This window comes from Pelmatolapia mariae, linkage group LG15, assembly GCF_036321145.2.
Source record: "Pelmatolapia mariae isolate MD_Pm_ZW linkage group LG15, Pm_UMD_F_2, whole genome shotgun sequence".
Lineage (NCBI taxonomy): Eukaryota > Metazoa > Chordata > Actinopteri > Cichliformes > Cichlidae > Pelmatolapia > Pelmatolapia mariae.
In genome coordinates this window covers 16,333,278-16,359,576 of record NC_086240.1, presented here as the reverse complement: position 1 = coordinate 16,359,576, position 26,299 = coordinate 16,333,278, and the positions used below count along the sequence as shown (strand labels likewise).

Sequence of the window (26,299 nt, the reverse complement as noted above, 5' to 3'; positions counted from 1 at the left end):
CCACTGCCAATCAGATGCTTGGCAGGACTGTACTTTTCTGCGTTGTTGGTTCTATCAGTTTTTAGAAGATGTCCAACACCACTGAAATGCAGCTCCAAACCATGACAGAGCCTCCACCGTGTTTTACAGATGCCTGTAGACACTCACTGTTGTACCTTTCTTCTGATCTCCTGCATTCATATCAATCCATAAAACCTTTTTGCTACTGATTTTGAGCCCGATTCTTGTGTAATTAACATACCCGAGCCTTTTCTCCCTGTTTTCTTTCCCTTAAGAATGGCTTCTTGACAATCGCCTTTCCACTGACCCATTTCAGACAAAGCTTTGGTGAACAGTCACTAGATTAGCTGAAGGGCCAGATCTCAGGTCTTGGCAAGTCCACGAGTGAATGTCATAAAAATAAAACTCCCAAACTTTAAAATACCTTCAGAAACCCTGGAGTGCTATTTCTTAAGACCACTTTAAAAAGGACAAGAAAGTCTGGCTCCTTGGAAGCAAAAAGAGTAAGGAAATAAGGGTGGTTCAAGACTTTTGCACAGTAATGTATGTTGGTTTCATCATAGCTACATGTACCAAGAGAGGAAATGCAGGTTAAGGTTAAGTGAATTTCACTGGTGAAAGTTCCATGAGTCACAGAACTTTCAGCAGCATATTATGAAAATGAAAAATATTACTTGTGGTATATCTCGGTGTGCTTTAAAAAACACTTCTAGATTTCCTATCTAGATTTTATCTGGATTTCCGAGTACTAGGATTTAAACATAAGGTCAGAGCAGAGGTCAAAAGGTAAGTAGAGAAAGTTTAGTATTTGAAACTGGACACAGCATTTCAGACTTGGTGGAAATCCAACTCCAAAAAAGCTCAGTTCCTACAAAACAAAAGAATAGCTGACTCAAATGACTCACATCTAGGCCTTTGTTTGTCAAAACCCACTGGTCAAAATGTATTTTACTCCTTTCTGGTTTCAGTTAAGAAGTTTTGGTCCAAGAACTGACGTCTCAGCATATCACAAAAACTAGAGACAGCTAATCATTTTAAGCATCTGTTTCAGATTCAGTGACCCAGAGTTAGTAAAATCTTACTGTAATTATTTCTGAAGCATTCTGGCTGCAGGTCAGTTTCTATGGCTAATCTGGAAATCTAAACACATTCCATCTTTATGTAGTTCCCCCCTAAAAAATAAGATTCCAAAGAGAAATCCAGATGCTCTGATTCTGGGAATGGTAATTATATTTTGAAATCTTTGTCTTTTGGAAAATACCGCTATTAAACATGAAGTTGGAGTTTGGAGGATTACAAAAACAAGCCATGACTTACAACTTTCATGACTTTGACCTAAAAAATGGTGTCCCAAGTCTGTCTATGAAAGTTCCTAGATCCTTTACACTCACAATGAAAACTACCTTTAGTCATTATCATTATATCAAGTCTTATTGAAGTCTGGTAACATCTGCATTGTTTTAAACTCTGCAACATTCCCTTCTTCTGTATTGTCTTTTCAGTGTAAAATTGATTTATGATTTTTATTTAATTCGACTGATTCAAATGTTTATATTACAGTACTGTGCAAATTCCTAAGCTGCCCCCCATTTCTTTAAAATTTGCTTCTATATTTTGATTTTCATTATTTGACCTTTTGAACTGTACTCTGACCGTAGATTCAACTAGGAAATCTATTAAAAAACTAAAAGACAAAGGTTTTTTTTTAAAAGCATATTAATATATACCACACGTAATATTTGTCATTTTCATAATAAGCTGTTGAAATGTTAGTGTCTCATTGAATGTTCACCATTTTAGGTCACTTAACACTGACCTATGAATCATCCAAGCATAAAAAAGACATAAGGGAATGAATCAGTGATGCATCTACCACGACAAATGGCTTCTTTTTTTCTTTCTTTTTTTTTTTTACTAGTTCTTTATCTGAATCTATGAAAAATGTCAAACATAACACAGTGTTGTTGCAATAGTATAGTATTTTTGCAGCAACAAGGTGATCCCCAAAGAATTATTAGCCTGAGAACTTGAGTGTATCTCGCCATGGTGTGCACTGTGTCCTTAAAAAATTTGAGGAAACTTAATTAGTGGTGGTCAGAAGAGGTTACAGGCCTAAAAAACTAATTACATCAGATGAACAGTATCTGAAAGTAATGATCTTAAGAAATAGGAAAAAATCCAGCAAAAACCTGATACAGGACCTGAGAGATACATCTGGCTCTTGAGCCGTCTGCTGTTCACCGAAGCCAGTGTCAGTAGAAGGGTGGTTGTCAAGAAGTCATTCTTAAGGAAGGGAAACAGGGAGAAAGCCTGATGTATGCCACATTACATAAGAACTGGACTGTAAATCAGTATCAAAAGTGAATCCAGATTTTAAATTTCTGGGTCAAATTTTTTTGTCAAAATGAACGAAGGAGGTCAAGCGAGAGGAAAAACAGTGAGTATCTACAGCTATCTGTAAAACATGGTGGCAGGTCTGTCATGGGTTGGGTCTACATTTCACATATATCACATACAAAATTGATGAAAGTATGTACACGGAAAAATACTGTCAGATTTCGATCCACCATTTATATGGAAATTATCTAATCGGTAGCTGCTTCTGCTTTATTTTTCAGCAGGACAATGATTTCAGACACACTGCCAATTCAGTAAAATTGAACTGAATCACTATCAGTCATGGACTGGCCTCCCCAGAGCTCGGACATCAACATTATTGAGCCAGTGTGGGATTATCTTGACAAAGAACATAACAAAAGGCTGCCAACATCCAAGGAAGAGCTTTGAATGTTCTCCAAGAAGCCTGGAGAACTGTTCCTGATGACTACTTAAAGAAATCAGAAGAAAATTTGCCTAAGAGAGTTCAGGCTATGTTGGAATTAAAGGTGATCATACCAAATATTGACTTTCAAGCTTATATGCTTCAGTAAATTGCAAAACCCATTTCCCATTTTCTTAGCACTATATTTGAAACAAAACTGAAGTGGTGGCTCAAGACCTTTTGCACATTACTGCATCTGTGTCACAATATTCAAGGTTATTAATGGAACTGACATTTATCCATGTGACAACATCTCCACAGAATCTTCCCTTGGCCTCGCAAGCTGGGCTCTAAATAAAATCAGTAAATATATTTTCTTTAGGTGTATATTACCATATGATTGTATTGTGAATATCATATTATCATTTCATGTATCAAAATCCAGACGAAATAGCACATTTTATCTCTAAAACTGCTGATTTCTGAGGCATGCTTTGTAACTGATCTTTATTCATTTCACATTTCTCTGGTGCTGAAGTGTTACCGCTAAAAAAGAAACAGCGTTTTCTATCCTATATATTGTATTCATATGTAAGCTTGCATGTTTCATTGTCCATATTCAAAATAGAAAGAAATTATCGTGGCTCAAGACTTTTGCACAGTAGTGCAGCTTCTGTGTAGATTATAAGTGATGATAACCCAGCTGGAGAGGGGGAGAAGTCTTCTTATATTGATTAACTAAAAAGAAAATGTCTGTATTTCCTAATACCTCCACCATTTTCTTTAATGTTTTCGATACCTTTCACTTTGTCCTTGTCAAAGCTGTGAATCTTCTTCCAGGAAGGCAAATATTGTTTCGGGAAGCTCCCAAGTAATGGAAACAGTCAAATGTTCTTTTAATAAAGGAATAAAAAACACTCGGAATGTGTCATCCCTGCAGTCAGAGCGAGAGCTCACAGTGACTGGTCCAGTGGGGGCTGAAACCAAAGGTCAATCTGTTTGCAGCTCCTATTATACCCCACCTCTCTTGTTTGTTTTTTTCTTTTTAAATCTCTCTCACTGAAAAGAAGAGTGCTAAGACTGACGCAGTGACGCACTTCTACAACCCAGATGGGGTGTAGGACTTGTGAAAACGAGAGGTGTAGGGAAATTCCCCGATTGAGCCGCTTTGAGATCGATAAACCAGGGGGAAATGTTTTCTGGCACTTCACAGTCAAACCCAGTCTTCGTTTTGATGTTCAGTGAATCATAATAGTGGACTGATTAATGAATCAGTGACAAGCGCAAAGAGTACCTCAAACGTATTTCGAAAATTATATTTGCTGTCTTGCCGCTCGATGAGACAGGAGACGGTGGAAGGGGCACGGGAGCCGTGGCATTTCGGAAAGAGAATCAAATGATTTGAACCGGAAAACTTGCAGTTATGGTAAAAACTCAGGCCCCTAAAGCTTTGAAGCACAGCAACCTCAGCACTGTGCTGCTGCTGCTGCTATCACTGCCAATACAGAAATATACATTCGCTTCATGAAAATCGATTATCAGCTTTTTTTTGCAGATGACACCCACCTTTATACAGATGTAAATCCTATTCACCAAAGCCAAATTTACTCCTTTGAAATCTGTATCTCTGACATGAACAGATGGCCCAAAGTAACCTCCAAGGGACAAAAGACAAAACCGAGATTCTAGTTATTGGTTGTGAAAGAGCAGAGAGTAAAACTGTACTTTGATTTTACCATCTCGGGACCTCACACCTCCTGAAAGTGTGTTGTATGTGACTCAGACTGAACTTAGTAGCAACATAAGATTACTGAAATAATATCACCAGATTCAGACCTGCCAAGTGGGCTTTATAACCACATTGAACTTTTCATACATGTTCAGAAAAAGTCGGTAAATCAAATACCACTCATACAAAACGTGACACCAATTTTATCATAGACTAACCTTAAGACAGTCTGCTTAATATTTCCACCAGTCAATCACCAGTGGGCCATTGGGCCAGTGGGCCATTGGGCAAGATTATAGGAAAAGTAGAGTAAAGTTTCTTCCTGCTCGTGATCCTGTAACAAATCTCAGTATACTACAATGAAGGAGGTCTTCATTCCTGAAATGCAACTACAAGCGAGAAGCAATTTGCTAAATTAACTATAATCAAGGATGCACAGGTGTATTCATGCAGAAATACATAAAACAGGCTTGATTCATGTGGCACACTGTTGGAATTTACAAATCACATCACAGAAGAAGGACCATAAGGCGCACTTAAAATCCTTTGGTTTTCTCAAAAATCGACAGTGCGCCTTATGTATGAATTCTGGTTGTGCTTACTGACCTCGAACCAATTTTATGTGGTACACAGCACTCACAAATCTGTCAAAAAATGTTTTAGTACCACTTTAGTAAAGTACGAAGCCGCACCAATCATTAGTCAGGAGCCTCGCAGAGTAATCTGGGTCCAAAACTATGCCTGCTTCAGGTCCCAAAGTCAAATGAACACTGCAGTAGGGCTGGGCCATATCATACCGTTCACGGTAATACCGGTATAATGTTAGGCAATAATAAGAAAATGAAGTATCGCGATAGAATATGGGTAAAACGTGCATGCGCAGTGCCCTTGTTTTTATACGCACATGGCGGAAAAAGCATGGCGGCGACGGAGAATGAGAAGGGCGAAAGCGGATTGTTTAAAGCTGAACTAGAATTGGTTTGTAAAAATGGTGCAGCTTCAGTGGTGTGGAACTGGTTTGGCTTTCTTCCGTCAGATACACACCAAAGCACATTTTTTGGTAGAGCATGCAAGCGGGCCGTCGTTATTACCGAACTGATTTTATGTGGTACACGGTGTTCTGACAAATCATCCTACTTTGGCAAAATGTCCTACCGTAAGTAGTTTATGCACATTTCTGCTGTCACAGAGTAATTCCAGCACAAATTTAAGTAGGTATGACGGTTTGCCACTTAACTTTGCCCATCAGAGTATGCTTGTAGCTCATATTCATAAAGCCAGGACGGTTTGCCACTTAATCTTACCTGTTAAAGTATGCTTGTAGGTAACATTCACAAAGGTAGCATGGTTTGGCACTTAATTTTACCCGTCAGAGTATGTTTCTAGCTCTTATTAACAAAGGTAGGACGATTTGCCACTTAATTTTAGCTGTTAAAGTATGCTTGTAGGTCACATTCACAAAGGTAGGATGGATTGCCGCATTGTGTGTGTATAACCTCTTTTTAAGTTTTGCGGAAATTATACATGGTTATGCTCAGGATATGTTGGCCAATTTCCACTGGAAATGCCTTTTAGTTAAACTGTGAGCAAGGAATTTGCATTTGCACTGTTAAATTTTTATATAGCTTTAATGCACATAAAAAAAACAGCTCCTTGTTTAAGTGAAAATACATTGATGGTTTTTTTTTGCACTAATAAAGTTGTGGAGATGTTAAGTATTTTGTCTCATATCAATTATATCGTCAGTTATATTGTTATCGCAAATTTTCAAATTTATATCGTGATAAATATTTTTGGCCATATTACCCTGCCCTACACTGCAGGATCACTGAGAGTTAAAAACGGTCTAAATTCTTTCATCTGTAATGAAATGATCAGCGTTGCTGCTTTACCAGGTGTAACAATTAAGTTTAACATCCAGGCATCCATGAAAACAGGATTTATTAAATTTAACTGAGTTAGAAGTTAGCAGGAAGTTAGCTCGCTAGTTACCTAAGCATGATATAGCATGTTCTGACTGAGAGATTTCTGAAAAAATTAAAACGTACAGCTTTGCTATCACTTCCAACATAAATGAAGACAGAAAACTAAACAGCAGTGACTGTTGTAGGGTTAATGAAGTTGGACTAGCTGGTATATAATGATTTGCTATGATATCGCTAGCGACACAGCTATGTTATGTTGCATAAACACACAGTGAAGCTGGAGGATGAATGCTTACTTTTTCCACTCGAAAAAAGTTAACGTGAGGGTTTCTGATGGTTAGGGATAAATGCAATCGCAACACAGGATGCTGTAAACGGACCAAACTTGAGTCACGAGAACAAATGAATTAATCCATCCACAATACGAGGTTAGCCATTAATATACTGCAACAACACAGGAATAGAGCAGCTGCAAGAGAATTCAACATTAATTAATCAATGGTACGGAAGTGGGGAAAGCAAGAAAAATGAGTTAAGTAAAGTTTGACTTATCTGACTGTTTTGTTTCGCTTAATGCGCCTTATGTATGAAAACAGTCCCATCCATCGACAGTGCACTTTATAATCCAGTGCACCTCATGGTCCGAAAAATACAATGCACGCAAAGTGTTTCTTTGCGTGTATTGTATTTGATTGAAAAAGGTATAATTCCATTTAGTTTCTTTTTGTATTTTTCACCTGGTTTTACTCAATTTGATAAAAATGATAGCTTCAAAGAAATTGCTCATTTACACAAAAAATGGAGTGTATTAGATAAAAATGATTCAAACCATTGCAATGAACTCCCTGTAAATACCAGGTTCTAAGATTGTGGTCAATGCCATTGAATGTCGGGCTGAGGCCTAACAGGAAAAATGATAGGTGACGTCCAATAACTCTTTGGCGACATGGCTAGTTCGATTTCTCCAGATGTTCTAGACCTTCTTTTCAGTCTCCTCTGGTTAAATAAAAACAATGTAAACATCACTGCAAAACACTTGATAGTATTAAGTTATTTTAATATTAATCCAGTTACCAGAGGAAATAGTAGAATGATAAAAACAAGGAACCAGTTACATTGCATTTCCCTTGTATGCACTCCGTTCTGCAAACTGACCCCTGGGTCTACAGTATCTTCACATCATTTGTGACAGCAATGAGGCATCAGAATCATCCATTCAGTGTTCCCCAAACATTCACATCAAAGCAGTCCTTTTACAAAAGTACACAACTGACAAGTTGGCTTGAAAAAAAAACTGATTTAAGATATATATATATTTATACATTTTTTTTTGCCCAAAGTTCAAAACATTAAGTAAAACAGTGTGGAAAAAAAATTCTAAAACAACCCACAGCAGCATCTGATTCTTTCATTATGACCCAGAATTTTGTTTACCTGAACCCTAACTGATGCTAGCCTATGTGACATGTTAATATATCTTAAATTAAACTAAAATGTATGGACCATGTTTTGACACCATCTTAAGCCACATAAAGACCCCTGCTCTCCAACACAATAGGTTGATAGATAAACATCTGGCTGCTGCGACTGAAGGATAACCCAACAAATGGTGCCATTAGCCTGGATAAAGTTAAATAAGGGACAATATCAGTAATGCTTGGGAAATAATGCCTAGCTATTAAACTCGTACATTTTCCATAGTCATAGAAACCCTAAACTGGATGCATGGGCAACGTATGGAGGTTTAAGAAAAAAAAAAAAGATAATAAAGAGCTGAAGAGGCAGTTTGCAGGCACTCAAAACTTCTCTGACCTAACGAATCACATGAACCCCTTGGGGGTACCTTGGTGTAAGAGTAAAAACTGCAGAATCCCTTTCTGTACCATTGCTAATAAAAATAACATTTAAAAGAACTGAACGGTAAAAAAAATTAATAAAAGAGAGAAAGATGCACACAAATAGACAAATAGCACCACAGAAAACGTGGTCTTAGTTCCCAGTTTGGTGCAACTTTGGAGCGCTACACCTTCTGTGCAAGCGGCTGCGCTCCCCGCCGACCTGACTTCATACGGCTACGTGCATACACCCGTAGAAAAAGTGCCAGGAACACTACAACGACACCAAAGCCACCTACTAAGGTAACGGTGTGACCGTAAAGGAAACACGAGAGAAGAATGGCGAAAGCCTGCCGTAAGGTCATAATGATGGTGAAGACGGCAGCACCAAACTGGTTGATAGTGTAAAAGATGAAGAGCTGACCGCATGCCGAGCACACGGACAGCAGCACGGCATGAAAGGCAAACTCGGAGTGGCGGGTCATGAAACCCAACGACTCAAAGAAGGCACCCTGCTCCAGCAGCGACCCGACGGTGAAGAGGCAGGAGAACAGATTGACTCCAAACATCATCTGCACTGATGACATTTTGTACTTGAACAGGTTGTCCTGCCAGTTGGAGGTAAAGCTGTCGAAGATGATGTAGCCGATGAGGATGACGACCCCGCTGAAAGTGGTGACGGTGGATGGATGTTTGTCGGTTGTGCTTGAGAGCAAAAACATGCTGACGCCGACCGAGATCAGCACAGCAGTGAAGTACTCCCAGTATTCATAGCTTTTATGGGACACGATCTTCCCCATGAGCATGACAGGAATGACTTTGGAGGCCTTGGCCAGGACTTGAGTGGGGAAACTGATGAACTTGAGGGCCTCGTACTGGCACCAACTGCTCAGGATGTTGGAGAGCGAGGCGAAGGAGTACTTGTACATGGGTGCTCCATGGCGAGGCTGCTTGAACATGACGCACCAGATGCCCGACACAGTCAGAGCAAGGATACGGTTCATGAAGACCAAGAACTGCGAGTCCTTAAATTTCTCTCCCTCCTGATCTGTAGTTGCGGCTCCGTAAGAACGAGTCATCACCCTCTCCTGGAGGACTCCCCATGTCAGATATGAAACCTAAGATAAGAAAAGTTTATTCTTAACACTGAGTTAAATCACCTTAATAAGAGCGTTAAAAGAGTTATTTCGGGTGGTGTGAATTCTGACCCCAGTTAAGCAGGAATCACACTACTACTATTCAAACCCTTTACTCTTTTCTCATTTAACCGTTACTGTCAATGGCTGAATTATCCATCATTTCCCCTATTATAAACTCACTGCCTGTATATTGAAAGGAAAGCGGAAGTATTCAGGCCCTTTACTGAGTACTTAGCTGAAGCTTTGAAGTTTTGTACACCTCATTTTTGGAAATGTTTTGCCATTCTTGACTGCAGAGTATCTAAAGCTCTATCACAATGGAAGATGAGTGTCAGAAATTTGAGATCTCACCAGCGATGTATGTTTCTGTTTGAGAAGGGGGTTCAACTTTGCCACTCAAGAGTTATCCCAAAGCCACTCCAGTGTTGTTTTAAAGTCACTCAGACAACACTGGAGTGGGCTTACGGTCACTCTGTTTTTAAACAAAGAGGAGAGCCTATCTGAGCTATCACTGGGTGAGAGGCGGGCACACCCTAAGCAGCCATCCCCGGTCGCCAGTCTAATTCAACACAAGTGAAATTTATGGTCCAGCAGGTGTGGCGTGTTTGCGATCTGCTTTAAACTGAGGATGGCCGGTCTGCCTGTAGTGAGCTCTGTTATCAATGAAGGCAGAGTACAAAGTATCTAGTACGACTGGTCTGTGAGCCACTCTCAGGCGGTTGCTGGTCTGTCTGTCAGCAGCGGAGACGAATGACGTTATAAGTGTTAAAAAGAACATGTCCACTGAAAATGTACATCTACAGCTAATTTAGAATCAACAATTAATCTAACAAGCATGTCTTTGGCCTGTTGGAGCAAGCTGGAGGACCAACACAGACGTTACCATCATGCCGCCTTTTAAAAAAAAATGAATTACACAACCTTCACTCCTCGAACAAATCTTGTAAATAACTAATTTGTCTGCATGGATCAGTACCTTTATTGCTGTACTGCATTGCGCTTGATGTTGCTCTAAATACAGTATCGACAAACAGTGGCATACTTCAACTTCCAAACATTGGGTCCTCAGAAATAGGACATAATGTGGTAGCATTAGCATATGCAATTAATGACTGAAGGTTTTGGGGGAGGATACCTGAAGTCCGGCAGCGCAAAAGATTAACTTTAACGCCTGTTTGAGTGTTGAACCCGAATCAGCATCATTCCTGCTTGCTGCAGACGTGTCATCCAACAAGCTGGTCTTGGCCTCGTTTCCAAACACGCAGGTCTTTATGAGAGGAAAGCAAAACCCACTCCCTAAATAAACGTGAGAAAGACAAAAGCCCAACGAGTTTTAGATCAGCAGCTTTCGTGCATTTAAAAATAAGACAGCAAAATTCTCTCAAATCCCGAACCTGTTTCTGCATAATTGGTGCGCTTGAAATAGCTAATGAGGAGGTAGCCAGGGATGATAATGGTTGAGTATCCCAGCATGTTGACGAGAAAGCGGAAGAGCCAGACATCGTGCCAGCCATCCAGCAGCGAAGGCTCTTCTGCAGTCACGGCGGAAGGGAACAGGAGCAACACGAGTGCAGGCCAAATCCTACAGGGTGACACAAAACTACCAATCAGGCTACATAACAGAAACAATATCAATGAGAGTCTGCTGGTGATTACAGCTTATACACATAAACAAGACAGTTTACATTACTTTATATTTTAACAAGGCTGATGATAAATATTAAATGAACAATACACAAATGTTGTTTATGTCTGCTAAATTAAGCATCTAAAATTAAAGCTAATTTGTGAGCATTGCAATGGTTATTCAATTTTCACGCACTTTCATTAAAATCTAATCAATCCCCAACAAGGAGTAGCGATGCTTAGCAAAAATGAAAACATGCCCGTAAAATGACATATGTGACCTTGTCCCCGAGCACAGTTTGGGTGAAGGTTTGATTAAACTGACCAATACTGTAGTAGAAAACACCATCACATTATGCATCTTCACAATATCTTTAATTAATTATCTTTCCCTGATCTGTCTGTCTGTAGGTGGATCTGTCTGTTTACAGATTCACCTATATGATGGAACCACTACACCCTCATTCTCCAAACTGGGTTATCAAGTCCTCAAGTATCTCCCTTCCTCTGAAAACTAAGGGGGATTCTGCCTTCCTTCCAGACCTGAGCTCCAAAACTGTGGGGCAACGTACCACTCTCTGTGCCTTTAACTCTGTAGCATCCTTTAAAAAAAAAAAAAAAAAAAAAAAAAGCAGCTTTGTCTTGAAAATAGTTATAAACGTAACTTGCTATCTTTTAAACGTAGTTTGTAGCATGTTAAAACATTTTTTGAAAACATAAATAGGGCAATTTTTTTCAGAAAACCTCCTCCAGAGCCAGAAAGCCCACCTTAAAACTGTTTTTCAGGCTAATAACATAATAATAAAGCATCAACCATAGTGTAGTCTGGTTGTGGCTACAGCATGAGAGCACTGGATGATGAAATGAGCTAATGGAATCAGTTAAAACAACCAACTTGCTAACTGAGCCGTGAAGACATCAGATGTGCTTCATCACCCATTCCCACAAACAGCTTAAGTGTTACTAATGACTAAAGGACACCTGTGGTGAAACTCAAGCTTCCTGTGAAAAGGTGTGTTCCTTGCCGACAACAGCACTGAGATGTATCCCATTTGGAGTGAGGCAGGGCCTCCTCCTGTGGGGGCCTGTGAGCCCGGCTAACACAGAGCCTCTTTGTGTTGGGACTCTGCAGCGCCCTGGTCAGCCAATAGCCTACTGCAGGGAGCCCTGAACAAGAAGCTTATTACATGAAGGAATGCACTGCACACACCAGACAAGCCATCCTACATGCTGCTACGCCATAGACACACAAAGAGAGAAAATGAGCACTTGTTTAGACTGACGTGTGCACATATATGTACCACTAAAACTGGAGCAACAGGTCTTCATTACAATAACGCAACTGTTTCTCCCAAGTTGCTAAAAAAAATAAGGCTGGTGGGGTAGATGTAGAAAGTGTAGAGTGGAAAAACACCAATACTTGTACCAGTATTAGGTATTTTTCCATAGGTGTTGGAACCATTTATTAAAGCTTTAATGAATGCACACTGTTCGATAACTCTTGGGTTAGTTGCAGTAAATTGACTTAGATATGAAACATATTTCAACATATTTGCCTGCAGACAGACACGCCCACTATCAAACAGCCGTAGACTGTACAGAAAAAGCAGACTCTCTCTCTCACTCGCTATAAAACTAAATTAACCCATTTTTTGGTAAAGGCTGGCAAACGAAAGGGTGTTTAGGTCGGACCTTTAGTTGCTAAATTAGTGTAAGCTAATACCGGTTCCGTAGGCTACTTACAGCTTCAAAAATCTGCCCCCGTAAGGCTGCATCACAGAAAGGTTCACCGTTACCTGAATGAGCCCATACCTCAAACTCATCTTCAGCGTGACACATTTTCCCAGTTAGCTCCACTTGTGTCTGAAAAATATTACCTCTGTGAGAAAGAAGGCATTTTCCCTGCACTCCGTGGCCGACACCCGGCGTAGCACACACGCCGACAGACTCAAGCGTCCCCGCTGTGACACACCATGAAGCCCCGTGGGTCCGCCAGGTGAAAAATGACTAAATAATGAGATGCTGTTTTCTTTCAGGCTAGTCGCCTTTAGATCAGAGGTCTTCGACTTTTCCTCAATAGCCGATGTGTTCACTTCAGCAGGAAAGGCCACCTCCTCTTTACTCAGCAGCATCACCACAGGATGCTGGCGAGAGACAACAGCGCCCTCCCGGCGGCTCTGACCCCTGTCGGTGTGGAGGAGGAACTGCAAAGCGAAATATAGGTTTATACACAAAGGCAATTCAAGAGCTGTTGGGCTATGACGTGTACAGACAGCAGGGCAGTGAGTGGGCCCACCATAGCCCTGTGATCAACTATTGCGATTGGAATGCCATGAATTTTCACCGTGGTCATCTTTTGTCCAGTATATCCACCATCTCTCCTGTGGACATGTCCAAACCATCTGAGCCTCGCCTCTCTTTGTCTCCAAAAGGCCCAACCTAAGGTGCCAGTCTGATCTACTCATTTCTAATCCTGTCCATCCTGGTTACACCCATCTTCAGCTCTGCCACTTCCAGCTCGGCCTTCTTTTTATCAATGCTGCTGTCTACATCATCGTCTTGTAAACTTTCATACTATTGCTGCTGACACTTATCCTGAGCCAATCCTCAGCCCTGACACTCATTTACACTCACTCCACCTTGCTTGCACTCTCTCCTGCACTTCTCGTGTGCATTGTCCTTTGCTTTGGATGGTTAACTCCATAAGTAATTAAACTCACTTCCACACTCCTGCCTTTCTTTCTCTCTCGCTGCCTCTTAACATGGTTTCCCCCTCTCCTCTTTGGCCAACAGTAGCACATGTTTCTCAACCAATCTAGTATTGAAATCTTCTTTGGGCCAAGATTTTACACCAGATGGTGGAAGCTATAGTTTGGAAGTATTCTACTCTATACTCCGTGTTATTCATTTTAAAGCTTGACATACATACTATTTGTCACATTTTAAAGTATAAATATACCACTGGGTTATATTGTGCTACGCTATGTGTTATTATAGATAAAGCCACCCAGTCTTAAGTAAGTAATTAAAACAATCACCAGCTGCAAAGATAGACTACTAGTCTAGGGATGCTAAAACTGCTGTATCTCTTTGAGTACACCACTTCACAAAACATTTATTCAACACAAAACAATGATTAAACTCTTCTGTATTGCTTTTTTTTTTTTAAATCAAGTACAATCTATAAGATGGCACATGAGCCTAAAAATCATACCTAAAATAATTATCTGCTCTAGTTAAAGAAATACCTAAATTCAGACCAAAACATATCATACTTGTGGTGGAAATGTAAACGCATAACATAAAAAAAATAACAATCCAAAGATTCAGATCTTGGAAAACGAATCAAACAAACAAACAGGGGGAAAAAAAGATTAAAATGTAAAGATACGGGTCTTTACTTTGATGCCAGTGCTTCCCACTGCTCAGTGTCTGAAAATCTTCATAGTCTAAACTTTTAAGCTGTTGTTGTGTTTCTTAATTTGGCTTTTTCCCCCTGCTCATAGAGATGACTGTCTGGATGACATTCCTTATTTTTATTGATATGTAAGTAAATACAAATAAATGCAAAAGCAGCAAACAGATCTTCTCTTCTTTACATGTAATGACCCAGTTCTCCCGTTTCTTGGAAAAAAGAAACATCGCATATAAGACATGACATACTGTTTTTATATGTATATATAAGAAAAAAAGATTAAAATGTAAAGATATATATAGTTTTTGAAGATTTCCAGTATAAAAGACAGTATAAAAGGCCCAGACAACCAAGACATCCACTCTATGCATCTCTGAAGAAGGTTAAGCTGTGCTGGAAAGCCTTATGCATGAGGCATTTCAAATGAATCCTACTTCATAAACACGTGCACAGTAAAGCACTTCCTTCATGCCAGTGAGTGAGCATCTAAATAGGCTGCTGTCATTGTTGCTGATAAACACATCTGAGCTGCTTCTTCAACGACGCCACAGTACCTGCCGTACCCCTGACTCACTTCTAAAACAGGTCACCAGTAAGGAATTCCGTTTATTTTCACGCAGGGGAATGTGTGCCCTCGTTCCAATACACCTCAGTAGTAATTCCTCCAACGTTTGTCTCGTCTTTGTTTCCTTCTGACTGCAAAAGTGAAGAGAGACATTCCGTCATTAAAAAAAATTCAATAGAGCAGCTAACCATTAACTAAACCAAGATATTACAGCGAAGCCGGATTTCAAGATATCACATAATAACGGCTGATATATTTATCTGAATAATATCCCACGCAGGCTATGTTGCGCCTTTCACTGACCGCAGCCTGAAGGTGGATGTCTGCAAGAATGGAAATTCCGGCATTCCATTAGAAAGAAATGTTATTTCCAGGAGTATTAGTCAGACCTGATGAGATAATTGACCTGCTGAGTGTATTACGCATACTATCATCATAGATGTTGATTGAGAAGGATCGCACAGAGCGGAATACATGACTTGAACACACCATTTTTAAAAACTTTTGCAGCACTAGCATGGTCTTTACTGTACATAACACAACAGTATCAGTTTTCCAGATTACACTTGAATGGGGAAGTAGACTAGTATAGTTTCATAACTCTGTTCTAGCTACTGACCACAGAGGTTTGTCGGTTTGGTAGCTGTTGCCATAAGTTTTGTTTGTGCACATGTGATAATGAAAGATGAGAAAATCCCATAATATTAACTGTTATATTCAATTAAAACTTAAGTTGTGCTTTGCAACCGTACAGCTAATTTGACCGGGAACTAGATAAAGACAAATCTGCTGCTACTGCTTCTGCTGTCATGTTTACCTGGTCAAAGGAAAGTAATTTTGTAATTGCCAGGTAGTTATTCAGGTCAATATACCTGTATGAACATGAAGTGAACCTGTTCTGCGGTGGGTATGTGTTTATAATAGAAAATCCAACCAACTGGAATTTCCACAGTTCCACCGGTCATTGTACTGTAGGACCCACAAGGAAGAAGCCACTTACAGGAAAACAAAAATAAACCGTGTTTCCAGTCAGCTGATTTTTTGCAAAGAAAGGGCTTTTTTGTTAGGAGCATTCCTGTACAACATAACATTTAATCATCTCACCTTTACTTTCATTTAAGTGGAAGCTAAAATATATCTGCATCACCTGTCTCTCTGCATATTTGAAACACCTTGTTTTGAAGCTTTCAACAACTTGGAATTGCACATGTAAGACCGTTGGTAAACCGTGTCAGGCTTGTGCATGTGCGCACATTAGGTAGAGACGCATGCTTGAATAAGATAGGAAACCCTCTTTCAATTCTACGGTTTTACATATGAGGAGATTTAAAAAAAAAAAAATCCAGTTTTTATCATGTTTTAAATTAGGTAAACAGCCTCAGATGAACAGCAACATGTGGCATACTGGCAATGTGTGAAAAATTCGGTATTCCCCATGATTCCATAGCTTGTAGAAGCATTTTTGTTTCTATTTCACTATCACCCGCTCACATCGTTATGGAGGAATTTTGCCTCACCCTTTTTACAACGTTGCCTCAGGAGGTTTGTGGGGATTCGTTTAGGCCCCGCCTAGGCATTTGGCAGGTTCAGGTCTGGACTTTGACTCAGCCATTCCAATGCCTTGATTCGTTTCTGTTGTAGATTTGCTGCTGCGCTTGAGATCATTGTCCTCAATAAGCTTTAACCGCTGAACAGATGGTGTCATGTTCGGCTCTAGAATACTTTGGTAAACAGAGGATTTTACAGGTGACTCAGTGAGTGCAAAACAAACTCAAATCATGACTCCTCCACCACTGTGCTTGACAGTTGGTCTGCACACTTGTGAAGAAATGGCTGTATAATCCTTCCCAGATTTGTCCTCCTCTGTCATCATGTTAACACACACCCTAAAGTTTCAGAGCAGCAAACTACCAAAGCTTCTATTTTCATAGAGGTGCTTACACTTGCTTGGCTCAGTTAATAAAGTTTACTTGATTAACGGCACCTGGCTGCTGTTTATCTATTTAGTTCCTAAAGAAGTCAGACTGTACTTAGTTTTCCACACATAAATAATGAAACCGTGCCACATTTTGTAGTTTATCTGAAGCTGTATTCAGCTAATTTTAAGATCTGATTATCTTTTTTATTATGTGCTGATATGTAAAACCTTCAAAATTAAACACGTCCTTTACCATGACTGTTTTTGCAATTAAAAAAGACACAACATTCATGAATTTCCTGTCTTTTTATTACAAAATAAATGAACTCTTAACTAGACAGGCCAGTGTAATTACACAAAGAACAGTTTCTGCTGATGAAAGCTAGGTTGAGATAAATAGTTTCACTATTTCAAGCAAAAAACAAAAAAAACAAAAACTACAAATCAAAAAGATCAAGCTGCATTTCCTGTTATATACACTACATTTTTAACCACTTGTCACTTTTTTTTTTTTAGCAAAAGCAGAGATGAGAATAGTTTGTTTTTGCAGGATTTACATTTTTTAATATCTGTTCACACCTCTGATTGCATTCTTCCAAAAATCTCTTTTATGCACTACAGTGAAAGGCCACATTTTCAGAGTTAAAAACAAAATTAAAAAATAAAATTAAAATTTACTTCAATTTCAATGCAAAGTCACTGATAAAGTTTGAGAAACTGAAACTATGCATTTTGCATACTCTATCTGTAGCCACTGAAACCAGGTCAAAATGATAAAGAGGTAGATTTTTTTTGTGGGCACTGAACAGGTTTAGAGACAGTCTGGTACTCACAGTGAGGTGGGGTTTTACAGCTGAGTACAACCATCTCCAGAGGCATGCGAAAAGAAGCAAAATAACCAAGCTTGTAAAATCTTTCAATTAAGCGGTACTACTCTGTTTAATCAGAGCGAAGTGAGATTTATACTGTGCACATACTTGTCTAAGCATATGTATACTAATCAACAATGTTAGCTCAAAATATAGGTTTTTAAATTTTTTTTTAAATGAGCTGCAGTGAGGCTCCAGACAATTAGAGGACTGTTGTTCAGCCCGTGACTCAGCTCAAAACTTCACGCCAACCAACGACCTTCCAGAGATCTGGATGTCATCAAAAGGAAACAGAGCCAGAATCTGAAAGACAAGAACAAGAAGCAGGTCAAACTTTACTGATCCTTAAATAATGATTAGAAAAAATACCAGAGAACAGCATTTATACAAGCGCTGCCGTACAGATGACTTATCCCTTATCTAAATGTCTTTCTAGGAAACCCAGAACTAAGCAGAGAACTTAGAGCACAAGAGGTCAAAATTGAAACCATGAATAGTGTTTGTCTGTGAGCTTCATACAAACTGGAGTAAAATAAATGAAAACAAATGAACCAAATCCACTTCTGCTGTGACTACTCTGCTTTTTAAAAGAGCACCAGGTCCCCTGCTTGTATGCTTTGGTAGGTTATTCTGAACTGGTAGCTTAGTGATGTTCAGGGTAAACCCAGCCTGACATGATGTTGACGTCAAGACTCTGTAGGGGCTATAACATCTGTTGCAGATGGGATGGCCCCACTAAATGTTTGTTTTAAAATGTGCACCATTACTTGGGGGGGGGGGGGGTCGTTGAGTGCCCCAGACTTTTAAACCACTTAAAGAGTAAACGAAGAATGAGTTCAGTCAGGCAGTAGGAGGAGGCTTGACAGATTAGGTTTAATAAACCAAACAGTGTGCAGTTGAGTTAGTGCACAGTTACCACTGAAAGTCTGCAAAACATACATATTGCTGGTTTTGTTTTGGTTTTTAAACAGGATTTAATGGGTGAAAAATAAAAGACAGTCTTATTATTTAAAATATGTACAGCAGTGCATTTCAACCCTTAATATTTGCTTACATCATCATTGCCGTCAGCCAAATCCAACGCCGTCTCGTCCTCCATGTTTCGCAGCATTTTGTCGGCGCCATTCTGACAGAGGATGGTGGCGATGGTGGCGTCCTGTCTCCCCACCGCAAGATGCAGGGGTGTGCAGCCATTAAACATTGCAGCGTCCACATTGGCTCGGCTGCCGAGCAGCAGCTTCACAGATGTGATGTCATGCAGCTCCACGGCGAGGTGAAGAGGCGTTTTGCCGCTGGTTCCTTCCTACGAGGGGAGCGGACGGAGAAAAGCGATGAGAAATTCCACAAAAAGGGCAGAAATTCATTATGAAATTTAAACAGTTTCACAGTTTTCTTTTTGCAATTCCACATTCTTGAAATCAGCGAGTAAAAAGGTCAAAGTACATTCTAATTAGAATAATGAATAATTCAATACATCGGATGTGAGGCAGACTGATATGTTAGGCCAGTGATTTAAACTAAGAGGAATGTCTGGGGTGGTTTCGGGACTGCCACGTTCCCTACCATCAATAGAAAGTTAAGAGCGGCCGGCCAGTCTGACCTAATCATATCTCAAATCTAATTATGTCTCACTGAATCCTGCAGGAAGCCCCGAGCTCAGCTCATATCACTATCAGCATTGCACAGGTGCAGCTGATTTATGATAGGAACACAACATAAGGTCCCAATGTGGTAAACACAGTTTAAACAGGACGTATGTGATTATAAATGCAGACATATGACTGGATTAAACAAGTACGGAAAGCCCTCTTAGGGGAAAAAAAATAAATAAAGATTGCAGCTTTGCTTCCACAAAAACAAACTCTTCATCCGGTCCTTCAACCTTTTCCTTTTCAGTGTTATGAGTGGAAGTCTGCAAGTGGAGCTGCACTGTTTGTGATCATTTCAGGCTGAATTACACGAGTGCAAAAAAGGCTTTCTGTTTAGTGTGAATTCCGCCTTTATGCAAAACTTAATTACACAAATACAGCTCATATGATGCATTGAGTTAGGGGGGGATCCACAGACTAACCTGTATATTCAGATCTGCACCATTTTTGATCAGGAGCTTCATAATTTCATGTTGCCTGTTCAGTGCAGCCAAGTGAAGACAGCCAAGACCTGAAATTACAAATGTTGTCTGAAATCTGCAATTTGGAGCTCATTTTTAGGTCAAACAGTTTTTACAAACTTCAAGCAGAATATAGACCAACACTGTATCGATACAACACAAAACATGTTCTACATCAGTGCTAAATGTGGGCGCTATCTCTTCTGCTACTGTCCAAGGAAATCTTCATGTGTCTTTTAGGAGGACATCACGGAAAGACAAGCTAGTTAAATATTTCTTTGACATTAAAATGTAAAAAAACCCTTTTGACTTTAATGCATAAAAACTCGCATAAACAGATTTAGTAGCAGCCATGACTGTTTTCCCCTCACCTCTCCAGTTCTGGGTCTCGAGGATCGGAGCTAACTTGCTGGGAGAAACGTCTTTGGTCATTTCGGTTGCGCACTCTAACTGCCCGTGCTGGCAGGCCACGTGGAGCGCCGTGTTCCCGTCCTGGTCCTGCAGCTCTATGCTGACCTGTTTCTCCATCAGACTCTGCACCACCTCTCTCAGGTTTAAGTAGGTGGCGAGGTGCAAAGGGCTCTGAGGAACAAAACAAAAACTTTAGCTGCATGTCTCTGGTTAAAATGAACAAAAACAAAAATATTTAAGTTGAGATGTTAAATGATCTACTAAAATGTTCAGCTGAGATTAAGCAAAGACAAAAACATTTACTAGCTGTCCATTGATTCATCAAACATACTGACAATAACAGGTTGATGGTGGTCTTATATATTTCTTCAGCTGTTGTCCTTATACCCTGTCACTTCTCCTTCACAGCTGCAGCTTCCCTGTATTTCCAAGAACGCTTTTATCCTCATTTCTAACTCCTCATTATTATTTTTGGACTCTAGTAGAGTAGCTTAGCATGAATGATGATTCTGAGCATTAGAGTAATCCAAAGCTTCACTAAAATTTCGGCTCATTGAGATTACCGACCTAATTATACCAAACTTTTGACATGTTTAATGTGAGCACCCACTACTGAAGTGGTATAAATATGAGAGGAAATAGGTAAAAGTCTAATAGTTCCCTTTGAAAATCCCCAGAGCGCAGGCCTGTACCTGCTGCATTCAGGTACAAGTGAGGAAAAGAGAAAACCCTTTCTGAGAAATTGAGTTTTATCTTTAATCCACAACAAGTGATGCGGTTACTCTGCACTGTGGTTTACTAAGACTGCTGTAGGTGTAGAGTATGATAGTGCTGTCTCTCTCTTTTTTTTAATGTGTTTTGCATTTTTTTTTGTTATCAGAATTGTGCTGTGAGACTGTACTCACAGGACCACATGTTAAAATATGGCAAAAATCCCTAATCCATTTGTTTTCCTTTTCCTTCAGAAATAAAGATGCATTTTTATTTTAAACCCCCTGGGTTGCAAACAAATTTCTTCTTGGTAATGTGTCCAAATCTGAAATCTTAGAATGACTACTAAGAGGAAATTAGGAAACCAAAAGAGCCCAGCACAGAGCTAACTGAGTCACTACATGAAGTGCTGAGTCTCAACTTCACATGTTTCCTTTTGACAGTTCTGCAAGTTCAAGTTAAGTCTCTGGTCGGACTTCTTGAAGGACTGGAACAACTCCTCCACCCACATCCACACAAGGATACACTCCACAGCTCCCTGTGGTTCTATTTCTACATGAAGTAGAGGAGGGGAGTTTCCATTCAAAGTCCCTTATGAGTTAACACTGGAACCACCCACAGTGACGTCCCCGAGTGAGGACGGACTGCAAATAAAGAGGAACAAGAGTTCTCTGGAAGTACAGAGATATAAATAAAGCCACCGCTTCCACAATCAAGGTGCAGATGAGGAAGTATTTGTGGATTAAAAAATTCCAGCAGAAGCAACTTGTAGGACCTGTTGCACCTACCTGATATAAATTATTTTGGATGTCCAGGACTTCTGTTGGGAATATCTGTATCAACTCCTTAGCAAGTGGTGATATTTCGTGGATAATTGCTAAGTGCAGGATTCTATGGGAGTGAGAAAGAAAAAGAGAAGATGAACATTAACCGTTATGCCTGGAAAAATCTGCAGCCCTACTTTATCTCAAATTGAGCAACTTACCCCCCCCAAAAAAAAGCAGCGCTGTGAATTTCAACAAATGTTGCTTAACAATTTTCCTCGGTATTCATTTCAAGAGACTACCTCGAAATGTAACACTTAGTGGGTTGAATGGCAAGACTGAGTCGTTGGGGTATTGAGCAATACAAAAAAATTCTAGACAGCACAGCAAGGTGCTGGTGGTTTAAAAAAAAAAAAAAAATCAAACATCTGTGAGCAGATATAATCGCACAGGCTTCAGTTTAAACGCTTACAGCAAAAGACAAAACAAAACAAAAAGCACGCCACCCAAAAAAAAAAAAAAAAAAAAAAACACAGTGGGAAGTTCTAGCAAACAAATGTGTGCGCAAAGCAGGAAATGGAACTGAGCATTAGTGCTTAATTTAGACTCAACAGCAACACAGCGAGAGCCCCATCTGGAAAAGGGATCCTAACAGATTAAAATCAAAGTTTGAGGCTTCAAGTTCTTTAAACTCGCTGCTGAGTCCAAATTCTGTGGACATCAGGTTTTATCTTACAGGCTTGAAGCGTTGATGTTTTACTGCTGCACGATTCGCCGCAGCAGTTACTTCTCTGTTAGTTTAGCAGCGAGACGTTCTGCTTTCAGAGTAAATGTCATTTAACCCAACGCTGGACGCCACAGGCTGCTTCAGACGCAGACAGAGTGGGATCAAAAGTTCCCACGACATCTCGCTGTACACTCAGCTTTGAACACTTACAGTGCCACATGTCTAATTATACAAAGTAGTAAACAACGTGGCATTTATCGATTTGTTAAATGGTAAATGTGGTTACCTTTCTTTCAAAAGACCCACACCAAAGGGAGGGAAAAAGAATTCAGTTTTATTTAGTCACAAATTTAAAATATCACTGTTTCAAAAACTAATGTGCAGCGGTAGCAATAATACAGCTGCTTTTTTAAAGTGATCAGTTATTGAAATCTATAAGGATTAATCATGCAACTGAACATTTTGTTTGCAGCTACTGACACCGAGAAACAAAGAAAAAAAAAGACCTGCATAAGGTTTATTTTAAAAAGGTGGCAATATGCTATGCTTATTTTTGTCACAAAACAAGGGGAAAAAAAGCATTTCTTGTAGTTACTGCCACAAATACATAAGATGTATTACTACTTTACTATTATCAACACCAATTAAGCATATAATTTGGCTTTTTTTCCACTGACTTAAACATCTTTGGGCTGTTTGAGAAAAAGCAATGAGGAAACAGACGTGGGGCATTTCTCACTGTGAGTAAATTAGGAAGGTTGCAGGTGACAAAGTGCATGGTTCCTTGTGCATTTCTAGAAATTTAAAATTCCCAAAACTGTAGAGAAAATGAAAATAAATGTAAAAATACAAAGCTGCTTGTGAGTGTTAATCCATCGCTCGAGTACCCCAGTAATGGTTAAGATGAGAGGATACTGCACGAGAAGCCACATTACATTTTTGTGATGCTTAAATGTCAGCTACGTCTGCAGACTGATGGAGCTGCACTGACATAAACCTGTCAGCATATGTCTTTGTGTGAAAGGGACTTCCTGGTTTGAGTAAGACTTGAATGAATAAGAACTTTAAAAAAAAAAAAAAAAATCCCACAGGGGAAAATTGGTGTTTGCATGATTCTGTCAGTCGAAGCAATGCACTGTGGTGTGTTTCAGGTGTTTTTTTTCCCTCCACCAGGTATCTATAGTTAGGGTGTGAGAATGAAACCATGTGGCCCCAACAATCAGCAAGCGGAAATGAAAAGAGGTCAGAGACACAACAACACTTGTGCAGTGTGATGTGACTACATCAGGATCACACCGGCTGGTCGTGGCTGCAGGATTCATTAAATCGGTCTGCTGGTTGATGACGCTGCAACTCTAGATGAGTGGGTCACATAAGAAACAAGAAGGTCTGCATGGGCTGATAAGGTTGTGTGTGTGTGTGTGGAGGTTGAGGTGTTTAGATTGTGTGCAAAAGTTTCACTGACTCAAATTGAGAAATGAAGAGCAGCGAAAAGCCGCTCAGTCACAAATGATTTTTTTAGCTGTCTGGAAGAAGGAAGGGGGAAGAAAGTAAAAAAAAATAAAATAAAAAAAGAAGCAAGGGGGAAAGAAAGAAGCCTGTGAATGAAGGGAATGAAAACATGCGTACACACTGTCCTGTCCTGATCAACAAGTTTCTTGGATGAAAAGCGGGCAACACAGCTACCTCACAGCATGTGCTTTGTCTGTGCTGCATGGGGGAAGTCCAAACCTATCTGTTTCACTTCTGTTTTCTGACTGAGAGTCGACAACTCAATGGAGACCGGTCACATTTGCGACAAGGACAAAGTTCATTACAAAAGTTTGCAGTATCACACTCTTATGAAATCCCCTTTAAAACCTGTATCGCCATGGGAAAAACTGTGCCTGAAATCTAATGTGATTTACAGACTCCAGCTGCAGTAGAATTGCCATTCATGGGGATTTTAAGTTCAACAGCTTACAGCAGACTTAAAAAAAGAAAAAGAAAAAAAAAAAAGAAGTGAGAAGCTACTACCCTGCTCAAAATTAAACCAGCAACTATTCTGGTAACCTTTAAATTATTCTGTGCAATATTTAGAGCAAATACACAAAAAGATCTCTAATTACAGGTCACCAATTATAAAAAAATATATATACTTTTTTCTTGTTTTAAATCACTTTGAATTGTACATTGTCTAATAAATCCCCACCACTACATATCAGGCAGTGATCCAATTAAAACTAATGTGGTGGCATTAATGTACAAATCACTAGATAATGGAAATGATAATAATAAAGAGCTTGTGCAAACTAATTGTAGGATATTGCCAACCATATCAACTAAGGATAAAAATCACGGGTGTCAAAAAAGCTGGTGAAACCTCTAAGAGAGAAACAGTTAAAATGCAAAAAGGTTTGTATTCACCCACCAGTGTGCAGCAGCATCCCTTTCAGCAAATATTCTAGCAAGCTGTGCAAGAATTTTTAATTTTTGATGGAAATTAAATGAATAACAATTAAAAACCTACGTGTCTCCATCCTCTGTAATAGTTGTAAGCAAGTTCTCCTCCTGCTCCTGCTCCTGCTCAGAGAGTTCAGAGCTCTGTACTTGCTGGTTGCTGCTGGAAATCGTGCAGCCCCCGACTATATCCGACAGGCTCTCTACCGTGAGAGACGAGGAACCGTAGGCTGAGTCCAGCCATTCCTCCCCGCCGGAGAACTTGTCCCTCGGCCCGCTGAGGTCATTGCTCGGCCCCCGGGGCTCCTCCGACTTCACTATGGAGCGGTACGACTCAATGCCTGAGTCTGTGCGGTTATCCTCCGGCAAGTGTTCTTTAGTACAGTCATGGCTCGCCATGGTAGTGCTGCTGTGGTGATGGTGGTGGTGATGATGGTGGCCTCGCTGGGTTTCCCCCTCCCGCCTTCCCCAAGGATTTAAAGGCTTCCTGCGGGCGCTGTAGCCGCTCGGTGCTCGGTGATGTGACCGGACAGCCCGGTGACACCTGTGATAACCGCCGCACCGTCTTCGTGAAACCAGAGGAACGAGCCGCTGCGTATCATGCCATTAACTGACAACACTGTGCCCTCTGTGTAGGAAGAGGCGTTCACTTTTTACCGATTTAACGCGTTTTAAAAAGTTTCGAAAACATGGCAGATCACTCACGAGTCGGTGAATCGGGTTTAAAACGAGTGAAACGACACACAAACGACTACCCGTCGACTAAATATCCGGTAAATGCGTGAGCTCCAGGCGGAGAGCATATGAGCAATGAAAGGCGAGAAGGGGAAGAGCTGACATGTGAAAGGCAAAGCTGTTTTTGTCACGCGGGGGAATCCCCAGTGGCGTGATCGAACGCACACACACAGTACGTTCCCTCGCGAACACGCGCGCGCAGAAACGCCGGAGAGTCGGGTGTGAGAGCGGAATTACTTTGCGATTATCAAAATAAAAGCACACAATGTAAGGCTTTATATATATATATCTATATATAGATATATAGATATATATATCACCCATTGATGACTTTCCATTTCGTGTCTTCTCATTTTTTTGTTAAGTTAATTTATTAATATAATATAGCCACAAATCACAACAGCAGTCTCCTCATGTTGTATAGAGTAAGGTAAAGACCCTGCAATAATACAGGGTAAACCCCAAAATTAAAACAACCCCCTTGGGCAAGCACTTGATGACATTGGGAATTAAAAAACTCCCTTTTAAAAGAAAGAAACCAGGCTCATGGAGGAACAGCCATCTGCAACCATCCTTTGAGAGCGGAAGAAGACAGGACAAAAGACATACTATGGAAGAGC

At 40.1% G+C, this 26,299-nt stretch overlaps 2 protein-coding genes across 2 annotated transcripts; both read right to left on the bottom strand.

The window, feature by feature from the left end:
• Positions 1-7,455: 7,455 nt before the first annotated feature.
• Positions 7,456-15,113, bottom strand: slc35b2 (solute carrier family 35 member B2). The gene is made up of 5 exons (XM_063496266.1): positions 15,005-15,113; positions 12,893-13,219; positions 10,784-10,971; positions 10,525-10,685; positions 7,456-9,368 (listed from the first exon to the last, which is right to left on the bottom strand). The coding sequence occupies exons 2-5, from the start codon at positions 12,910-12,912 to the stop codon at positions 8,436-8,438; spliced, it is 1,302 nt and encodes a 433-aa protein (XP_063352336.1). The 5' UTR covers positions 12,913-13,219; positions 15,005-15,113; the 3' UTR covers positions 7,456-8,435.
• A 2,861-nt stretch (positions 15,114-17,974) lies between these two features.
• Positions 17,975-25,856, bottom strand: nfkbie (nuclear factor of kappa light polypeptide gene enhancer in B-cells inhibitor, epsilon). The gene is made up of 6 exons (XM_063496267.1): positions 25,015-25,856; positions 21,803-21,905; positions 20,264-20,474; positions 19,854-19,942; positions 18,837-19,085; positions 17,975-18,085 (listed from the first exon to the last, which is right to left on the bottom strand). The coding sequence occupies exons 1-6, from the start codon at positions 25,341-25,343 to the stop codon at positions 18,017-18,019; spliced, it is 1,050 nt and encodes a 349-aa protein (XP_063352337.1). The 5' UTR covers positions 25,344-25,856; the 3' UTR covers positions 17,975-18,016.
• Between the last annotated feature and the right edge of the window lie 443 nt (positions 25,857-26,299).

Excerpts from the sequence above, each read along its gene's own strand:
- nfkbie (XM_063496267.1), bottom strand. The coding sequence starts at position 25,343 with ATGGCGAGCCATGACTGTACTAAAGAACACTTGCCGGAGGATAACCGC. Across the intron at positions 21,906-25,014 it reads ATTACAGAGGATGGAGACAC|AATCCTGCACTTAGCAATTA; the intron begins GTAGGTTTTTAA and ends TCACTCCCATAG. Across the intron at positions 18,086-18,836 it reads TGGCTGACGGCAATGATGAT|ATTCTGGCTCTGTTTCCTTT; the intron begins GTAAGCAAATAT and ends CTTGTCTTTCAG.
- slc35b2 (XM_063496266.1), bottom strand. The coding sequence starts at position 12,912 with ATGCCTTCTTTCTCACAGAG. Across the intron at positions 10,972-12,892 it reads ATGCCTTCTTTCTCACAGAG|GATTTGGCCTGCACTCGTGT; the intron begins GTAATATTTTTC and ends GTCACCCTGTAG. Across the intron at positions 9,369-10,524 it reads TTTGCGCTGCCGGACTTCAG|GTTTCATATCTGACATGGGG; the intron begins GTATCCTCCCCC and ends TTCTTATCTTAG.